At 36.9% G+C, this 21,017-nt stretch overlaps 1 protein-coding gene across 2 annotated transcripts in view; it reads left to right on the top strand.

Annotated features, from left to right (window-relative positions):
• CYP20A1 (cytochrome P450 family 20 subfamily A member 1) overlaps positions 1-21,017 on the top strand; it is a 99,457-nt gene that overhangs the window by 54,210 nt on the left and 24,230 nt on the right. For both annotated transcript variants that reach the window (XR_005058751.2, XM_037009221.2), the window contains exons 10-11: positions 13,165-13,276; positions 14,633-14,697. Coding sequence is in view for 1 of the 2 variants with exons in the window: in XM_037009221.2 (XP_036865116.1) it covers positions 13,165-13,276; positions 14,633-14,697 (177 nt within the window). In the remaining variant the exon portion in view is untranslated. The remainder of the gene's footprint in view (positions 1-13,164; positions 13,277-14,632; positions 14,698-21,017) is intronic.

The raw sequence follows: 21,017 nt of genomic DNA, 5'->3' as shown, positions 1-21,017 counted from the left end.
AGAAACAAACAGACCCTTTGCCCACACTTTGACATGCCCTCTATACCACTGTGCAGAACTCATTGGAGGTCAGCACACAGTAACTGCTTTTTTTTTTTTTTTATTAAGAGAAAGGAATATTATCAGAAAAGAGCACCTCCATAGCTGATCATCTGACACCCTTTAAGTGATCAACATTAAGGATATTTAAAGCATGCGTTGATCTTTGATTTACCAATAGTTTTATCCTATCAAGGAGTAATCCCCCTTTTCTTTCTTTCTTTCTTTGTTTTTTTTTTTTTTTTAATTTTTAATCTACACTTACATGAAGAATACTATGTTTACTATGCTCTCCCCTATATCAGGTCGCCCCTAACAACCACATTACGGTTACTGTCCATCAGCTTAGCAAAATATTGTAGAATCACTACTTGTCCTCTCTGTGTTGTGCAGCCCACCCTCCCCTTTCTCCCTCCCCCCATGCATGCTAATCTTAATACCCCCCTTCTTCTTCCGCCCCCCACTTATCCCTCCCTACCCACCCATCCTCCCCAGTCCCTTTCCCTTTGGTACCTGTTAGTCCATTTTTGGGTTCTGTAATTCCGCTGCTGTTTTGTTCCTTCAGTTTTTCCTTTGTTCCTATACTCCTCAGATGAGTGAAATCATTTGGTATTTCTCTTTCTCCGCTTGGCTTATTTCACTGAGCGTAATACTTTCCAGCTCCATCCACGTTGCTGCAAATGGCTGGATTTTTCCACTTCCTATGGCTGAGTAGTATTCCATTGTGTATATGTACCACATCTTCTTTATCCATTCATCTACCGATGGACATTTAGGTTGCTTCCAATTCTTGGCTATTGTAAATAGTGCTGTGATAAACATAGGGGTGCATCTGTCTTTCTCAAACTTGATTGCTGCGTTCTTAGGGTAAATTCCTAGGAGTGGAATTCCTGGGTCAAAATGAAATGGTAGGTCTGTTTTGAGCATTTTGATGAACCTCCATACTGTTTTCCACAATGGTTGAACTAATTTACATTCCCACCAGCAGTGTAGGAGGGTTCCCCTTTGTCCACAGCCTCGCCAACATTTGTTGTTGTTCGTCTTTTGGATGGCAGCTATCCTTACTGGTGTGAGGTGATACCTCATTGTAGTTTTAATTTGCATTTCTCTGATAATTAGCGATGTGGAGCATCTTTCCATGTGTCTGTTGGCCATCTGTATTTCTTTTTTAGAGAACTGTCTGTTGAGTTCCTCTGCCCATTTTTTAATTGGGTTATTTGTTTTTTGTTTGTTGAGGCATGTGAGCTCTTTATATATTCTGGACGTCAAGCCTTTATCGGATCTGTCATTTTCAAATATATTCTCCCATACTGTAGGGTTCCTTTTTGTTCTATTGATGGTGTCTTTCGCTGTACAGAAGCTTTTCAGCTTAATGTAGTCCCACTTGCTCATTTTTGCTGTTGTTCTCCTTGCCTGGGGTGATATGTTCAACAAGAGGTCACTCATGTTTATGTCTAAGAGGTTTTTGCCTATGTTTTTTTCCAAGAGTTTAATGGTTTCATGACTTACATTCAGGTCTTTGATCCATTTTGAGTTTACCTTTGTATATGGGGTTAGACAATGGTCCAGTTTCATTCTCCTACATGTAGCTGTCCAGTTTTGCCAGCACCATCTGTTGAAGAGACTGTCATTTTGCCATTGTATGTCCATGGCTCCTTTATCAAATATTAATTGACCATATATGTTTGGGTTAATTTCTGGAGTCTCTAATCTATTCCACTGGTCTGTGGCTCTGTTCTTGTGCCAGTACCAAATTGTCTTGATTACTGTGGCTTTGTAGTAGAGCTTGAAGTTGGGGAGTGAGATCCCCCCTACTTTATTCTTCTTTTTCAGGATTGCTTTGTCTATTCGGGGTCTTTGGTGTTTCCATATGAATTTTTGAATTATTTGTTCCAATTCATTGAAGAATGTTGTTGGTAATTTGAGAGGGATTGCATCAAATCTGTATATTGCTTTGGGCAGGATGGCCATTTTGATGATATTAATTCTTCCTAGCCATGAGCATGGGATGAGTTTCCATTTGTTAGTGTCCCCTTTAATTTCTCTTAAGAGTGACTTGTAGTTTTCAGGGTATAGGTCTTTCACTTCTTTGGTTAGGTTTATTCCTAGGTATTTTATTCTTTTTGATGCAATGGTGAATGGAATTGTTTTCCTGATTTCTCTTTCTATTGATTCATTGTTAGTGTATAGGAAAGCTACAGATTTCTGTGTGTTAATTTTGTATCCTGCAACTTTGCTGTATTCCAATATCAGTTCTAGTAGTTTTGGAGTGGAGTCTTTAGGGTTTTTTATGTACAGTATCATATCATCTGCAAATAGTGACAGTTTAACTTCTTTACCAATCTGGATGCCTTTTATTTCTTTGTTTTGTCTGATTGCCGTGGCTAGGACCTCCAGTACTATGTTAAATAACAGTGGGGAGAGTGGGCATCCCTGTCTGGTTCCCGATCTCAGAGGAAATGCTTTCAGCTTCTCACTGTACAGTATAATGCTGGCTGTGGGTTTATCATATATGACCTTTATTATGTTGAGGTACTTGCCCTCTATTCATTCGCATTTTGCTGAGAGTTTTTATCATGAATGGATGTTGAATTTTGTCAAATTCTTTTTCAGCTTCTATGGAGATAATCATGTGGTTTTTGTCTTTCTTTTTGTTGATGTGGTGGATGATGTTGAAGGATTTTCGAATGTTGTACCATCCTTGCATCCCTGGGATGAATCCCACTTGGTCATGGTGTATGATCCTTTTGATATACTGTTGAATTCTGTTTGCTAATATTTTATTGAGTATTTTTGCATCTACATTCATCAGGGATATTGGTCTGTAATTTTCGTTTTTGGTGGGGTCTTAGCCTGGTTTTGGTATTAGGGTGATGTTTGCTTCATAGAATGAGTTTGGGAGTATTCTCTCTTCTTCTATTTTGTGGAACACTTTAAGGAGAATGGGTATTATGTCTTCTCTGTGTGTCTGATAAAATTCCGAGGTAAATCCGTGCGGCCCCGGGGTTTTGTTCTTGGGTAGTTTTTTGATTACTGTTTCAATTTCTTTGCTCATAATTGGTTTGTTTAACTTTTGTGTTTCTTCCTTGGTCAGTCTTGGGAGGTTGTATTTTTCTAGGAAGTTGTCCATTTCTTCTAGGTTTTCCAGCTTGTTGGCAAATAGGTTTTCATAGTAGTCTTTAATAATTCTTTGTATTTCTGTGGGGTCTGTCATGATTTTTCCATTCTCATTTCTAATTATGTTGATTTGTGTTGATTCTCTTTTTCTCTTAATAAGTTGGGCTAGAGGCTTATCTATTTTGTTTATTTTCTCTAAGAACCAGCTCTTGGTTTCGTTGATTTTTGCTATTGTTTTATTCTTCTCAATTTTGTTTATTTCTTCTCTGATCTTTATTATATCCCTCCTTCTGCTGACTTTAGGCCTCATTTGTTCTTCTTTTTCCAGTTTTGATAACTGTGATGTTAGACTATTCATTTGGGATTGTTCTTCCTTCTTCAAGTGTGCCTGGATTGCTATATACTTTCCTCTTAAGACTGCTTTCGCTGCGTCCCACAGAAGTTGCGGCTTAGTGTTGTTGTTGTCGTTTGTTTCTATATATTCCTTGATCTCTATTTTGATTTGTTCATTGATCCATTGATTATTTAGTAGCATGTTGTTAAGCCTCCATGTGTTTGTGACCCTTTTTGTTTTCTTTGTAGAATTTATTTCTAGTTTTATACCTTTGTGGTCTGAAAAATTGGTTGGTAGAATTTCAATATTTTGGAATTTACTGAGGCTCTTTTTGTGAGCTAGTATGTTGTCTCTTCTGGAGAATGTTCCATGTGCACTTGAGAAGAATGTATATCCTGTTGCTTTTGGATGTAGAGTTCTATAGATGTCTATTAGTTCCATCTGTTCTAGTGTGTTGTTCAGTGCCTGTGTGTCCTTACTTATATTCTGCCCGGTGGATCTATCCTTTGGGGTGAGTGGTGTGTTGAAGTCCCCTAAAATGAATGCATTACTGTCTATTTCCCTCTTTAGTTCTGTTAGTATTTGCTTCACATATGCTGGTGCTCCTGTATTGGGTGCATATATATTTAGAATGGTTATATCCTCTTGTTGGACTGAGCCCTTTATCATTATGTAATATCCTTCTTTATCTCTTGTTACTTTCTTTGTTTTGAAGTCTATTTTGACTGATATTAGTACTGTAACCCCTGCTTTCTTCTCACTGTTGTTTGCCTGAAATATGTTTTTCCATCCCTTGACTTTTAGTCTATGCTTATCCTTGGGTTTAAGGTGAGTTTCTTGTAAGCAGCATATAGATGGGTCTTGCTTTTTTATCCATTCTATTTCTCTATGTCTTTTGATTGGTGCTTTAAGTCCATTTACATTTAGGGTTACTATTGAGGAATATGTACTTATTGCCATTGCAGGCTTTAGATTCGTGGTTACCAAAGGTTCAAGGTTAGCTTCTTTAGTATCTTACTGCCTAACTTAGCTCGCTTATTGAGCTGTTATATACACTGTCTGGAGATTATTTTCTTCTCTCCCTTCTTATTCCTCCTCCTCCATTCTTCATATGTTGTGTGTTTTGTTCTGTGCTCTTTTTAGGAGTGCTCCCATCTAGAGCAGTCCCTGTAGGATGCCCTGTAGAGGTGGTTTGTGGGAAGCAAATTCCCTCAGCTTTTGCTTGTCTGGGAATTGTTTAATCCCGCCATCATATTTAACTGATAGTCGTGCTGGATACAGTATCCTTGGTTCAAGGCCCTTCTGTTTCATTGCATTAAGTGTATCATGCCATTCTCTTCTGGACTGTAGGGTTTCTGTCGAGAAGTCTGATGTTAGCCTGATGGGTTTTCCTTTATAGGTGACCTTTTTCTCTCTAGCTGCCTTTAAAACTCTTTCCTTGTCCTTGATCCTTGCCATTTTAATTACTATGTGTCTTGGTGTTGTCCTCCTTGGATCCTTTCTGTTGGGGGTTCTGTGTAATTCCATGGTCTGTTCGATTATTTCCTCCCCCAGTTTGGGGAAGTTTTCAGCAATTATTTCTTCAAAGAGACTTTCTATCCCTTTTCCTCTTTCTTCTTCTTCTGGTACCCCAATAATACTAATATTATTCGTTTTGGATTGGTCCCATAGTTCTCTTAGTGTTGTTTCATTCCTGGAGATCCTTTTATCTCTCTGTATGTCAGCTTCTATACATTCCTGTTCCCTGGCATCTGTTCCTTCAATGGCCTCTTGCATCTTATCCATTCTGCTTATAATTCCTTCCAGGGATTGTTTCACTTCTGTGATCTCTTTCCTGACATCTGTGATCTCCTTCCGGACTTCATCCCACTGCTCTTGCATTTTTCTCTGCATCTCATCCCATTGCTCTTGCATTTTTCTCTGCATCTCTGTCATCATGTTCATGATTTTTATATTGAATTCTTTTTCAGGAGGACTGGTTAGGTCTGTCTCCTTCTCAGGTGTTGTCTCTGTGATCTTTGTCTGCCTGTAGTTTTGCCTTTTCATGGTGATAGAGATAGTTTGCAGAGCTGGTACAAGTGACCGCTGGAAGAGCTTCCCTTCCTGTTGGTTTGTGGCCTTCCTCTCCCCCTTCGCAAGGCGCTGGGTTCTTGCAGGTGTGGATGTGGTCTGGATGTTGTCCTGTGTCCTGTGATCTCTATTTTATGAAGATTTTTCTTTGTTATATTTTCATAGCTCTATGTGTTTTTGGGAGGAGATTTCCACTGCTCTCCTCACGCCGCCATCCTGGCTCCGCCTCTCAAGTTTACTTTTGTATGTGGAGTTAGGCAGTAATCCAGTTTCATTCTCTTACATGTAGCTGTCCAGTTTTGCCAACACCAGCTGTTGAAGAGGCTGTCATTTCCCCATTGTATATCCATGGCTCCTTTATCATATATTAATTGACCATATATGCTTGGGTTAATATCTGGACTCTCTATTCTGTTCCACTGGTCAGTGGGTCTGTTCTTGTGCTAGTACCAAATTGTCTTGATTACTGTGGCTTTGTAGTAGAGCTTGAAGTTGGGAAGTGAGATTCCTCTGCTTTATTCTTCCTTCTTAGGATTGCTTTGGCTATTCGGGGTCTTTTGTGGTTCCATATGAATTTTAGAACTATTTGTTCCAGTTCGTTGAAGAATGCTGTTGGTATTTTGGTAGAGATTGCATTGAATCTAGATTGCTTTAGGCAGGATGGCCATTTTAACCATATTAATTCTTCCTAGCCAAGAGCATGGGATGAATTTCCATTTATTAGTGTCCTCTTCTGTTTCTCTTAAGACTATCTAGTAGTTTTCAGAGTATAGGTCTTTCACTTCCTTGGTTAGGTTTATTCCTAGGTATTTTATTCTTTTTGATATAATTGTGAATGGAATTGTGTTCCTGATTTCTCTTTCTGCTAGTTCATTGTTAGTGCATAGGAGTGCAACAGATTTCATTGTATTAATTTTGTATCATGTTACTTTGCTTAATTCAGGTTTTAGAGTGTATTCTTTAGGGGTTTTTTTTTTACCTGTCTTTATTGTTGTATTCTTCACATATTTTTTAAAATTCATTATCTTATCATTAATCTACAGTTACATGAAGAACATTATGGTTACTAGACTCCTCCCTTCATGAAGTCCCCCCGACAAACCACAGCATTACAGTCCCTGTCCATCAGCATAGTAAGATGTTGTAGAATCACTACTTGTCTTCTCTGTGTTGCACAGCCCTCCCCTTTCCCCCACCCCCCATATTATACATGCTAATCGAAAGGCCCTCTTTCTTTTTCCCTGCTCTTATCCTTCCCTTCCCATCCCTCATGCCCAGTCCCTTTCCCTTTGGTAACCATTAGTCCATTCTTGCGTTCTGTGATTCTGGTACTGTTTTGTTCCTTCAGTTTTCGTTTGTTCTTATTCTCCACATATGAGTGAAATCATTTGGTACTTGTCTTTCTCCACCTGGCTTATTTCACTGAGCATAATACCCTCTAGCTCCATCCGTGTTGTTGCAAACGGTAAGATCTATTTTTTTCGTATGGCTGAGTAATATTCCATTGTGTATATGTACCACATCTTCTTTATCCATTCATCTACTGATGGATAGTTAGGTTGCTTCCATTTATTGGCTATTGTAAATAATGCTGCGATAAACATAGGGGTGCATCTATCTTTTTCAAACTGGAGTCCTGCATTCTTAGGGTAAATTCCTAGGAATGGAATTCCTGGGTCAAATGGTATTTCGATTTTGAGCTTTTTGAGGAACCTCCATACTGCTTTCCACAATGGTTGAACTAATTTGCATTCCTACCAGCAGTGTAGGAGGGTTCCCCTTTCTCCACAACGTTGCCAACATCTGTTGTTGTTTGTCTTTTGGATGGTGGCGATCCTTAGTGTATTGAGGTGACATTTCATTGTGGTTTTAATTTGCATTTCTCTGATGCAAGTGATATGGAGCATCTTTTCATGTGTCTGTTGGGCATCTGAATTTCTTCTTTGGAGAACTGTTCAGCTCCTCTGCCCATTTTTTAATTGGATTATTTGCTTTTTGTTTGTTGAGGTGCGTGAGCTCTTTATATATTTTGGATGTCAATCCTTTATAGGGTCTGTCATTTATGAATATATTCTCCCATAATGGGGTAGGGAACCTTTCTGTTTTCTTTTTTGGGTAGGTCTTTGCGTGGTTTTGGTATTAGGGTGATGTTGGCTTCTTAGAATGAGTTTGGGAGTATTCCCTCCTCTTCTATTTTTTGGAAAACTTTAAGTAGAATGGGAATTATATCTTCTCTGTATGTCTGATTAAATTCCGAGGCAAATCCATCTGGCCCGGGGGTTTTGTTCTCGGGTAGTTTTTTGACTACTGCTTCAATTTCCTTGCTGGGAATTGGTTTGTTTAGATTTTGTGTTTCTTCCTTGGTCAGTCTTGGAAGGTTGTATTTTTCTAGGAAGTTGTCCATGTCTTCTAGGTTTTCTTGCTTAGCATATATGTTTTCATAGTAGTCTCTAATAATTCTTTGTATTTCTGTAGGGTCCGTCGTGATTTTTCCCTTCTGGTTTCTGATTCTGTTGATATGTGTTGATTCTCTTTTTCTCTTAATAAGTCTGGCAAGAGGCTTATGTATTCTGTTTATTTTCTCAAAGAACCAGCTCTTGGTTTCATTGATTTTTTTCTATTGTTTTATTCTTCTCAATTTTGTTTATTTCTTCTCTGATCTTTATTATGTCCCTCCTTCTGCTGACTTTAGGCCTCATTTGTTCTTCTTTTTCCAATTTTGATAATTGTGACATTAGACTATTCATTTGGGTTTGTTCTTCTTTAAATATGCCTGGATTGCTATATACTTTCTACATAAGACTGCTTTTGCTGCATCCCACAGAAGTTGGTGCTTGGTGTTGTTGTCATTTATTTCCATATATTGCTGTATCTCCATTTTAATTTCGTCGTTGATCCATTGACTATTTAGGAGCGTGTTGTTAAGCCTCCATGTGTTTGTGAGCCTTTTTGCTTTCTTTGTATAATTTATTTCTATTTTATACCTTTGTGGTCTGAAAAGTTGGTTGGTAGATTTTCAATCTTTTGGAATTTCCTGAGGCCCTTTTTGTGGCCTAGTATGTGGTCTATTCTGGAGAATGTTCCATGTGCAATTGAGAAGAATGTGTATCCTGTTTCTTTTGGGTGTAGAGTTCTATAGATGTCTATTAGGTCCATCTGTTCTAGTGTGTTGTTCGGTGCCTCTGTGTCCTTAATTATTTTCTGTCTGGTGGGTCTGTCCTTTGGAGTGAATGGTGTGTTGAAGTCTAAAATGAATGCATTGCATTCTATTTCCTCCTTTACTTCTGTTAGTATTTGTTTCACATATGCTGGTGCTCCTGTGTTGGGTGCATATATATTTATCATGGTTATATCCTCTTGTTGGACTGCACCCTTTATCATTATGTAGTGTCCTTCTTTATCTCTTGTTACTTTCTTTGTTTTGAAGTCTGTTTTGTCTGATAGTAGTACTGCAACAACTGCTTTTTTCTCCCTGTTGTTTGCATGAAATATCTTTTTCCGTCCCTAGACTTTTAATCTGTGCATGTCTTTGGGTTTAAGGTGAGTCTCTTGTAAGCAGCATATAGATGGGTCTTGCTTTTTTATCCATTCATTTACCCTATGTCTTTTGATTGTTGCATTCTGTCCATTTACATTTATGGTGATTATCAATAGGTATGTACTTATTGCCATTTCAGGCTTTAGATTCGTGGTTACCAAAGGTTCCAGGTTACTTTCCTTACTATCTAAGAGTCTAACTTAACTTACTTAGTATGCTGTTACAAACACAATCTAAAGGTTCTTTTCTATTTCTCCTCTTTTTTACTTCCTCCTGCATTCTTTATATATTAGGTGTCAAATTCTGTACTTTTTGTCTGTCCCTTGATTGACTTTGGGGATAGTTAATTTAATTTTGCATTTCCTTTGTAATTAGCTGTTGTACTTTCTTTATTGTGGTTTTATTACCTCTGGTGACAGCTATTCAACCTTAGGAACACTTCCATCTATAGCACTCCCTCCAAAATAGACTGTAGAGATGGTTTGTGGGAGGGAAATTCTCTGAGCTTTTGCTTATCTGGAAATTGTTTAATCCCTCCTTCAAATTTAAATGGTAATCTTGCCAGATAAAGTAATCTTGGTTCCACGCCCTTTTGCTTCATGGTATTAAATACATCATGCCACTCCCTTCTGACCTGTAAGATTTCTGCTGAGAAGTCTGATGTTAGCCTGATGGGCTTTCCTTTATATGTGATCTTATTTCTGTGTCTGGCTGCTTTTAACAGTCTGTCCTTATCTTTGATCTTTTCCATTTTAATTACCATGTGTCTTGGTGTTGTCTTCCTTGGGTCCCTTGTGTTGGGAGATCGGTGGATCTCCACGGGCTGAGAGACTATCTCCTTCCCCAGCTTGGGGAAGTTTTCAGCAACTACCTCTTCAAAGATACTTTCTATCCCTTTCTCTCTCTCTTCTTCTGGTATCCCTATAATGCGAATATTGTTCCGTTTCCATTGGTCACACAGTTCTCTCAATATTCTTTCATTCTTAGAGATCCTTTTTTCTCCGTGTGCCTCAGCTTCTTTGTATTCCTCTTCTCTAGTTTCTATTTCATTTATTGTCTCCTCCACCGTGTCCAGCCTTCTTTTAATACCCTCCATCCTGCTCTTCAACAATTGGATCTCCTACCTGAATTCATTCCTGAGTTCTTGGATGTCTTTCCGTATCTCCATTAAAATGTTGATGATTTTTATTTTGAACTCCTTTTCACGAAGAGTCACAAAGTCCATATCATTTAAATCTTTCTCGCAAGTTGTATTAATAATTTTACTCTGGATCAGGTTCCTTTGGCATTTCATGTTTGTATATAGCACCCTCTAGTGTCCTGAAGCTCTAGTCTCTGGAGCTGCTCAGCCCCTGAAGCAATGTTGGGGGTCACAGGGGAGCGGTACTGGTGCCTGGAGGTAAGAAAGAACTGTACCCCCCTTCTCGGCTGCTATGCCTGTCTCCACTGCCTGAGCCAGTGGGCTGGGCACACAGGTATAAGTTTTTGTCCCAGATCAGGGGGATATGGATCCCTGCTTTCCACAAGTGGCCGGAATCCCAGTCTCCCCAGGAGACTGCCTGTATTAACTTTCCAACCCGGTAGTCATGCGAATCTCATGAAAGCACCATGAAATGTAGGTTTGTGCTCCCAGAGCAGATCTCCGGAGCTAGGTATTCAGCAGTCCCAAGCCTTCCACTCCCTCCCTGCTCTGTTTCTCTTCCTCCCACCGGTGAGCTGGGGTGGGGGAGTGGCTCGGGTCCAGCAGAGCCACAGCTCTGGGTACGTTACCCCATTCGGTGAGGTCTACTCTTTTCTCCAGGTGTGTGCAGTCTGACGCCACCCTCTTTTCTGTTGCTCTCTCAGGATTAGTTATGCCAACTGTATTTTCTAATTGTATTCAGTTTTAGGAGGAAGCCTCTGTCTCTCCTCTCACGCTGCCATCTTTAATCCTTTTTAGGGTTTTTTTATGTACAGTGTCATGCCATCTACAAACTGTGACAGTTTGACTTCTTACTTTCCAATCTGGATGCCTTTTATTTGTTTGTTTTGTGGATAGTATTCTTATAAATAGTGACTCCACCACATCCAGTCAATAATCAAGTTATGCTGTCCATTGCCCCCACTTTTTCCAGACCACCTTCACCTTGTCTGGGGTATTTCAATCTCTTTGGATCATGCTTCTCACCAGTCCATTCACCAAATTACTCCTGGAGCCTGTGACTGCACTCTGTATCACTTTGGATACCTTAAAAGTGGATAACCTGGGACCAATCCCAAAGCAACAGTTTCTGGATGCAGAAGTTTTCAATAGCTTCTTAGATGATTGTAATATGTAATCAGAGTTGAGAATCACTGTACTAGTAGTGATCTATCTGGGGAGTCCTATCTGGTCATATGACTCTCCAGCTTAAACGCCTTCATTGGCTTCGGGTTGTCTTTAAGATAAAATTTAAAATTACTACCATAATTTATGAGGCATTTCAAGAGCTTGGCCTTGCATTCCTGTCCCACCTTATCTCTTATTACTTGTACCTTTTTATATCCTGGGATTATATCCTGAAATTCTTTTGTTCCTTCAAAGGTATAGCCTCTTTCTTGTTTCCTGACTTTCGCAGACTATTCCTTTGTCTAGATTTTCTCTTCCTCTCTCCTCTAGTTCACTTGAGTTTCTTCTGCAGGTCTGAACTTAAGTATATTTCTCTGCAAATTCGTCCTGTTAGGTGTGCCTGCCATGTGTTCCCTGATAACCCTTAACTTCCTTTATCATAACAGTTACTGTGCTTTTTAAATTGTTCATCCTTGATGTCCCTTACTCTCTCCCATGCCAACTGGTCTTCGAATTCCTTTGTGGGCATCTGTCTTGTTCACAGTTGTATCAGTAGCTAACAAAGTGCTTCCAGTGTACTAGGTACCCAATAAATAGTTTGTTCAAAGAGGAAAGGATGTTTCCTCTTTTGTTTTTGTTGTTTTTAGATATTCTAAACAGCATTCCTATGTTTACATCTTTATTAATATTTCAAATAGTTTCTATTAATAAAGTCCTAAAAATGAGATTATTATTTAAATATATATGCATTAGTACAATATTTATGATTAGGGAGCTGTGAAGTAAGACAGACTGGAGTTTGAGTCCTGTCAACAGCACTTACCTGCTGTATGATCTTAAACAAGTGCTTCATTTTTTAAATCTATTAAGTTAGAATAATAATAGCACCTATGAGGTTATGAGGATTAAGCGATAGGCTGCATAGAAAATATTTAACAGAACTGGCTCCTGGTAAGATTTCAATGTATTTCACCTTTTTTTATTTTCCCATTGTGGTAGTTAAAATTCATATATATATATTGCCAAGTTACCCTTCACAGTGGTTATACTATAATTTATACTTCTACCAACTGCAATATGACTGTCTTTTCTCCTTTTTAAATTAGTATTGTCTTTTGTCATTCTTTTTCATTTTTGGTAATCTGGCAAGTAAAAAAAAATTGCTTTGATTGTTGATCTTTCCATTGTTTATGAAGTTGAGAATGATATCATGTTTACAGGCCATTTTATATTTTTGTGTGAATTGCTTTTTTATATTCTCTCCCCATATTTCTGTTGGAGTATTTAATTATTTCAATTATGGATCTTTAAATATCTTTTATACATTAAGGATATATTTAATATTTTTCCTAGTTTTAGTATATACAAAAATTTCCATAGTTAGATTATTAATATTTTTCTCTATGGTTTCTGTCATGGTGTCATATTTTTATAATTTTTTAAAAGAGAAGTCCTTTATTCACTTTTAAAAAAATCCTTTATAGAAATAAAGGAATTTTCTACTCAGAAACTGAAAATACTATCTTTGAGTTTTCTTTTGGTACTTTTAAAGGTGTTTTTATTTGTTTAAATCTTTATCCACCTGGACTTAATATATTTCTAATATATCACATACCTTAAGGCAAATGAGAATTATGATGTGAGTATTTCAAATTAGGAAGGTGATGAAAGTTGTTGAATTTCATTTTTTAATTTATGTACATTTCAATTTGCCTCTCCTAAGGTAAGAATCTTCAAAAAAAATTTTTTTTTTAACAGATATTGTCGGCAAGTGCTTTGTGAATCTGTTCGGACTGCCAAACTGACCCCAGTTTCTGCTCGGCTTCAAGATATTGAAGGAAAGATTGACAAATTCATTATTCCTCGAGAGGTAGAAAATATTTGGTGTACTTAACTCATTCAGTTATTCTTCTCAACTGTTTTAGAGTGTATTTGTAAATTTTATTGTTTAAAGTGTCCAATAAATCAAAGACATAATTGTTTACATGGCTAAATAATACATGCTTTTTTTTAAAGTCAAACAGTATATAAAGCCTCCTTTTCCCATTGGTGCTCCTGTCAATAGCTTTTTGTGGATCTTCTGTATATATTTGTTACTCTGTATGTGTGTGTGTATATATATATATATATATATGTATTTAAAAAATGAATTTATATGTGAAAAGTTATTCTTCATGTATTGTTCTTTAATTTCCTTTTATTGAGTGTATCATGGCTCTTAATACAATTGGCACTTGATACAAAGCCAGCTCAGTATTGTAATGGATACATAGTATACCATTGTATGAATGTTCCATAATTTATTTAATATTCCCATTGATGAAAATTGACTGACATTAATTTTTTTATTATTGCAAATTGCGTACTTGTAGAGATACTAGGTAGAGTCTTAGAAGTGGAATTTTTGCGTTGAAGTACATATGTATGTTGAAATAAATTGCCCTCCAGTACCGCACAGAGAAGACAAGTAATGATTCTATAGCATCTTACTTTGCTGATAGGCAGTGACTGCAATCAGGGGGTGAGGACTTGGTAATATGGGTGGAATGTTGAAACCACATGTTGTTCATGTGAAACCTTCATAAGATTGTAGAGCAATGATATTTTAATTTAAAAAAATTAAATTGCCCTCTAAAAGGGAATGGGAATTTATATTTTTAGCAGCAATGTAGGAGAGTGCTTTTTCTCCCCATATCATCACCACCTCTGGATTTTTGAATCTTTCATGTTTTGTGAAGTTTATGTGAAAAATTGTCTCATATTTTAATTTGCTTTTCTGTACTCACTGGGAAGATGGAGCAACTTTTCATACATTTGTTAACAGTTCATATTTCTTCTTTTGTGAATTATTGCTTAAAATTCACTTTCTAGTGAGCTTATTTCTAAATTTTATATACTATCTGTAAATTATCGCAGGTATTTTTTTTCTTATTATCTACCTTCTACTGGTGCTTATGATGTGTTTTGTTTTGTTTTTAATGGATACAGGTTTTTTACTTTTCATATAATTAAGTATGTTTTTCCTTTATAGCTTACAAATTTTGTGACATGAGTCGGTGAGGGGACTTCCCTACTATAAGATCACTAAAATAATGGCCTGTGTTTTCTTTAATTATTATTATTTTATATTCATATCTATATCAAAATAACATTTAGGATCAGTTTGACTTTCTAGGAGTCATTTTTTCTCTGCTAGGCCTTGACTAACTAATTTTTTTTTTCACAGACCCTTGTCCTTTATGCCCTTGGTGTGGTACTTCAGGATCCTAATACTTGGCCATCACCACTCAGGTATGAAATATCTGTCATGTCTTTGTGATTGTTTATTTTTATGTGTTTGCTTGTTTTGCATTCCTTTTCTAAGTTTTGAGAAGTAAGTTCGATATGTGACAATAACATAACAAAACCACTGCCTCCCCTTTATATCTTCTGCTCTCTACTTTTTCTTTTATGAATCTGCTGTTCTGCCACTCTTTGTCTCTCCTATTACTGACTGCTTCTATCCCAAGATGTATTTTATTACGTGATCTTCTACAACTATCCTTCAATTGCAGTGGACTTTTGGAATTCTTTTGTTGATGAATGGCTATTGCTGGTGCAGTTCCTTTTTTTTCGTTCTGGTGGTCTCAATTATTAAGCTCTTCAGTTGAATTCAGAAAATAGGTGTTTGTATATGTGTTTTGTGTGAGACTTGCAAGAGGGAGAGATAATGGGAAGAACAAAGCTGCTTTTGTTTGCCTTCTATGTAAGAACCTAGTAAAATCTGCCTTAAAGGAATGCGTAAGGATTTATTTACTACCCTGGAAGAAAGTTATAAACTGAGTTGACTGGGGGTAAGACAGCTGTGTGAAATGCAGGGAAGCAGAGTGTGTGGCATGGTTGAATTGGGAAACCTACTTCTACTGTATAAGGATGGGGCATAATAAGTGTTCCTGTCATTTTAGTTTTTAATATTAAAATGATATTGAGGGAAATCCATTAATAAATGAAACAGCAATTCTTCAAAATATGTTCTAAGTGAAAGTTAACTACATTTAATATTCCAGGTGTTTGTTATAGCAAAGTTGGAATATATATTGGGGGAGAAATGTGTGCTTATAATTACAAAAAGCTAAAATTTCAAATTTTAAAGTCTTTAAAAAATTCTCCTAAGGAAAAATACCATATTTTTGATAAATTTTTAATGTAATATGAAAAATATATAAACTTTGCTAGAATCTTTAACACTATTCCTATCATAACACTCAGAGAAATCTAGGTTATCTAAAATGTGAAAATCATTTTTAAGAGTCAAATGTAATCAAATTGCGGAAATGTTAGTACTAATGTTGTATGCTAAGGAAAAGCTTTCTGAAGTTGGACACCTCCTTCCTTACCCATTCCTTGTGGAAGAGCCATTTTTGTTAGCATCTTGGGATGATTCTTAAGAGACATTCACACTATGTAGATAGATAACTATAGATTGATAACTATCTGTGTAGATAGAACTGAGGTAGATCCTATAGAGACAATTGATTAACTGTAATTTAAACATAATGGTTATACAGAGGAAGATGAAGAGACTGACTTTTTTCACTAAACCTAATGCTTTTCTGGTCAGCATAAGATGTTGCATATCTTTCTATGGCTGACGAGTATTCTTTTATATGTGTAGAATTTGTTCAGCCTTTCACCCACTGAAGGACATTTGGGTTGTTTCTAGTATTTTGCTGTTACGAATGAAGCTTCTTTGAACATTCATATACATGTTTTTCTGTGAACATAGGGGTTTCATTTCTTTGGGGGTAAATCCTCAAGAGTGTGATTGCTGAGTCATATGGTTAGTGCATGTTTAGTTTTGCAAGAAACTGCCAGGCTGTTTTTCAGAGATTCTTACTTGGAGTGTTTGAGACATTCAGCTTCTCTCCAGCCTCAAAGCATTAACTTGTTATCACTGTTTTATATTTTAGTTGTTCTAATATGTATGTGATAGATATTTCATTGTTTTTTATGAGGTTTCTTTTTGAGTAACTGACATTAACTTATTCTCCCCATATAAAAATGTTCAGATGTGATTTATTAACAAAAAGAAATGCATGGAAATGCATTATTAGTGTTACTATATTGGTAGTGTTTCAGAGCAAGAAACCTGGGGTCAAATTCTGTGATTTAAATGCATAATAATGTACATATAACTCGCTACTAAAGACCGAGATATTACCAACTTTAAAAAAACCAGACTAAAATACAGTTCTCAATTGAAAAGAATGGAGGCAAATATCAAAAACCTCAGTATGGACTTGGGACCAAGGTGGTACAGCAGGTTCCTGAATTTCCTTCCTCGCACACCCACACACTGAATACAGCTACACATGGAGCAATTCCCTCTAAGAGAAATCCAGAAACTATCTGAGTGACTCCAACTCATTTGGCAAATGAGAAAATGCTACAATGAAATGAGTAGGAAAGCCTGAGACACACTCTTCCCATAAACCTCACCCCCAGCTTAGTGCCATATGATCAGGGGGGGACCCCCAACTCCCAGCTTCTCCCTGAAAGTCAAAAGGTTTGGACTGTACATTTAGTCTTCTAACCTTGAAGACTCCCATCTGAGGAATGGGCTCCCAAAATATCTAGCTCTGAAAACCATCAGGACTTGCTTCCATGTGCCCCACAGGACCGTAGGAAATAAAGAAGTAGTTCTTAGTGAGTGCGCAGAGGGAACACAAGAACTTGCCATGGGTATGCCCCTGGAGCTCAGCACAGAGGGAGCAGGCACAAGTGCCCTTCTCCTAGTCTTTTCCTGGAAGGAGGTTGACTGTATATTTTATAGGTTTCTGCCTGAGGGTCCAGCTTCTAATTAGCATGCTTCTAGGAACTTTCTGTGATCCCCTTGGAGCCTGGGCACATCTCCCACCTTCTACCTGCAGCTCACTTCAACAATAAACCACGTCACCAGCATTTCCCTTTCGCACACATTTAGTGCTCCCAAATCTCCTAGCATCTGATACCTAGCAAGTCTTGCATTTATAAGTCCTACAGGACTACAGCAAGCAAAGAAGCAGTTGTTAACAGGCATGGAAATACTTGCTGTGGGTTCAGTGCTCCAAGGTTCAGTGCAGAGGGAGCAGGTAAAAATGCCCATCTCCCAGTCTTTCTGGAAGGGGTTTGACTGCATACTTCACAAGCGGCTGGCTGAGGGTCTAGCCTCTAATTACCACACATGGTTGCTGGCTTCTCTCTTCCCCAGAGCCTTAATGCAATTTCCCTTCCTTTCACCTTCCACCAACTTGCCTGTATCTCCCAGGAAGGAGCTTGTTAATACACCTAGCAGTCCAGATTTTAGGCTTGCTGCTCAAGGGATGGACCTTTATCACCTAGCTGTGATAATCAATAGGAGCAAGATAAATCTCCAGAAATTGATTTTAATGAAATGAAGGTAAGTGATTTACCCAATATAGAGTTCAATATAATAGTCATAAAGATGCTTACAGAGGTCAGGAGAACAGTGCATGAATAAAGTGAGTATTTCAACAAAGAGACAGAAAATATTAAAAAGAACCAAACAGGTAATCACAGAGCTGAAAATGCAATAATTAAATTGAAAAATTCAATAGAGGGATTAAACAGGAGACTAGATGAAGCAGAAGAAAGGATTGTTGAAACTTGAAGACAGGACAGTGGGATTCATCCAATCAGAGGAGCAAAAAAAAAAAAAAGAATGCAACAGGGAAGTTAAATTAAGGAACTTAGGGGACACAAGCAGACCAATATACACATTATAGGTGTTGTATCTCCAGGGCGTGTACCTGGCCCAGGGTGAATAAACTGATGGGACTGAAACCAGTCAAGGGAAAGGCAGGTTGGGAGAAACTCTTTTCTTGTTCACAGTGAGACTCAGCTCCATCCCCTCTGGCTGTCGTGCACCCTCTCCTTTCTCCCAGTCCCTGCTAGCAGTCTTCTCAGTCTCTGCAGTCACTGTGCATGCTCACTTCTCCACCTGTTCATTCTGGGAAGAGCTCACAGGTGGGTTTCCTGGGACTGATAGTTGCCAGACCAATTATTTACCAGAAATGGAGGGAAGGAAAGAACAGCCATCCTCTCTCTACCCTTTGCCCCAGAGGCTGCAGGAAGCTGCAGTGGTAAATACCTATTGATATGTAAATGAATTAAGACCAGGCAGGAGATTCTGGAAATTCTGAGCTTTACCCCACAGGTGTCCACAGAAAAGAGAAAGAGGAAGGAGCAAAGAAGCTTATTCAAAGAAATAATGGCTGAAAACTTCTGTGCCTGAGTGAAGAAACAGATACCATATCCACGAAGCCTGAGGGTATCAAAAAAAATGACTCTAAGGAGACCCACATCAAGAGACATTACAATTAAATTGTCAGAAATTAAACACAAAGACAGACTCTTAAAAACATCAAGAGAAAAGCAGCATGTTACATAAAAGGGAGCCCCCATAAAATAATCAGCAGAAATCTTGCAGGCTAGAAGGGAGTGGGATTATATATTGAAAGTGCTGAAAGGGAAAAATTTGCCAACCAAGAATAGTCTACTCAGCAAAATTGTCCTTCAGAATTGAGAGCTAAAGAGTTTTCTAGACAAAATATGAAATGTTAAAGGGAGTTCTTCAGGCTGAAATGAAAGGAAGCTAATTAGTAATATGAAAACATTTGAAAATATAAAATTCACTGGTAAAGGTAAATAAAACTAATGTTTTAATGGTGGTAGATAAATTACTTATAAACTATAGTATAAAGGTTAAAAGAAAATTATTAAAAATAAAATGACAATAATTTGTTAATTACATAATACTAAAAGATATTAAGTATGACAATCAGAAATCTTAAAAATTGGGGGAGAATGTTAAAATGTAGAGCTTTTGTATGCATTTAAGTTTAAGTTCTTATCAACTTAAAGTAGATGATTATATAATTGATGTAATTCTCCTGATAACCGCAAAGCAAAAACGTATAGTAAATGCATAAAGAAGAAGGATAATACAAATATCCCACTTCAGAAAATCATGAAATCACAGAAGAGAACAAAATAGGAAGAAAGGAACTACAAAGCTGCTAGAAGATAATGAGCCAGCTGCATTAGTATGTCCATACCTACCAATAATTTCTTTAAATGTAAATGAGCTAAATTCTCCAATCAAAATATATGGAGTAGCTGAATGGATTAAAAAATAAGACTCATCTATATATGGCCTATAAGAAACTCACTCCAGATCTAAGAACATGCACAGACTGGAAATGAAGGGATGGAAAAAGTTATTCCATGCAAATAAAAAGAAAGCTGGTCTACCTATACTTAGACAAAATAGACTTTAAAACAAAGACTGCAATAAAAGACAAAGAAGGGCACTCTACATGATGACAAAGGGTCAGTCCAAGAAGAATATAAAACATTTGTAAATATTTATGTACCCAACATAGGAGCACCTAAATATACAAAACAAACATTAACAAAACTATGGGAGAAATTGAATGGTAGGGGACTTTAATACCCCCCTAATATAAATGGATAGATCATCCAGATAGGAAATCAAGGAAACATTGACCTTAAATGAGACATTAGACCAGAGGGACTTAATAGATACATATTGTATGGAACATTCCATCTGAAAGCAACAGAATATATATTCTTTTCAAATGCACATGGAACATTCTGCAGTATAGATTGCATGTTAGGCCACAAAACAAGACAATAGATTAAAGAAGATTGAAAGAATATCAAGCATATTTTTGACCACTGGGGAAAAAATTCAGGAAGAATCTCACTGAAAAAACAATTGTAAGTATAACGTACATTTCTAGAGAATTATATCTAACTAACGTTTTTATAGTTAAATATGGCCATAGGGTTTTGTTATAATCAAACTGGATATTTATTTGCAAAGTGCTATAGCTTATACTGAAGTCTTAAAAAGTTTTGTTGATGTCTTTCTTCATAGACCTTATTTTCTTTGACAATGTATAGAGAAAAATTGCTAATATTGAGAATGTGTCAAGTTTGTAAACCTAACTTCTAAAATTCCAGATATTTTTTTGGTGGGGGGTTAAAATGTTTCAAAATCCTAGGAGAAAAATTGAGCTTTTTATTGGGTCAAAAAAATAATTCCATTATGAGATAAGAAATCAATTACAAGAAAGAAACTGGAAAATTCAGACAGTATTTGTAGATTAAGGGACATGCTACTGAATAACCAACAGGGCAAAGAAGAAATCAAAAAAGGAAATAATAAACTACCTTGAGACAAAAATGAAAATACAACATACCAAAACTTCTGGAATGTAGCAAAAGCAGTTCTACTAGGGAAGCTCTAGCAATAAACACCTATATTAAGAAAAAAGAAATATCTGAAATAACTTTACACCTCAAGGAATTAGTAAAGGAAGAAGAAGGCCCAAAATTAGTAAAAGGAAGAAAATAATAAAGATCATAACTGAAATAGTGGCTAGATAGAAATAGAAAAGATCAATGGAACTAAGAGCTAATTTTTTGAGAAGATAAACAAAATTGATACACCTTTAGCAAAACTAAGAAAAAGAATGGTCAGATAAATAAAATTATAAGTGAAAGATGAGACATAACAACTGATAACACATACATACTAAGGGTCA

Source organism: Manis javanica, chromosome 12 (assembly GCF_040802235.1).
Source record: "Manis javanica isolate MJ-LG chromosome 12, MJ_LKY, whole genome shotgun sequence".
NCBI classification, from domain to species: Eukaryota; Metazoa; Chordata; class Mammalia; order Pholidota; family Manidae; genus Manis; species Manis javanica.
The sequence above is the reverse complement of the archived record's forward strand: the minus strand, read 5'-3'. Positions and strand labels throughout refer to the sequence as shown.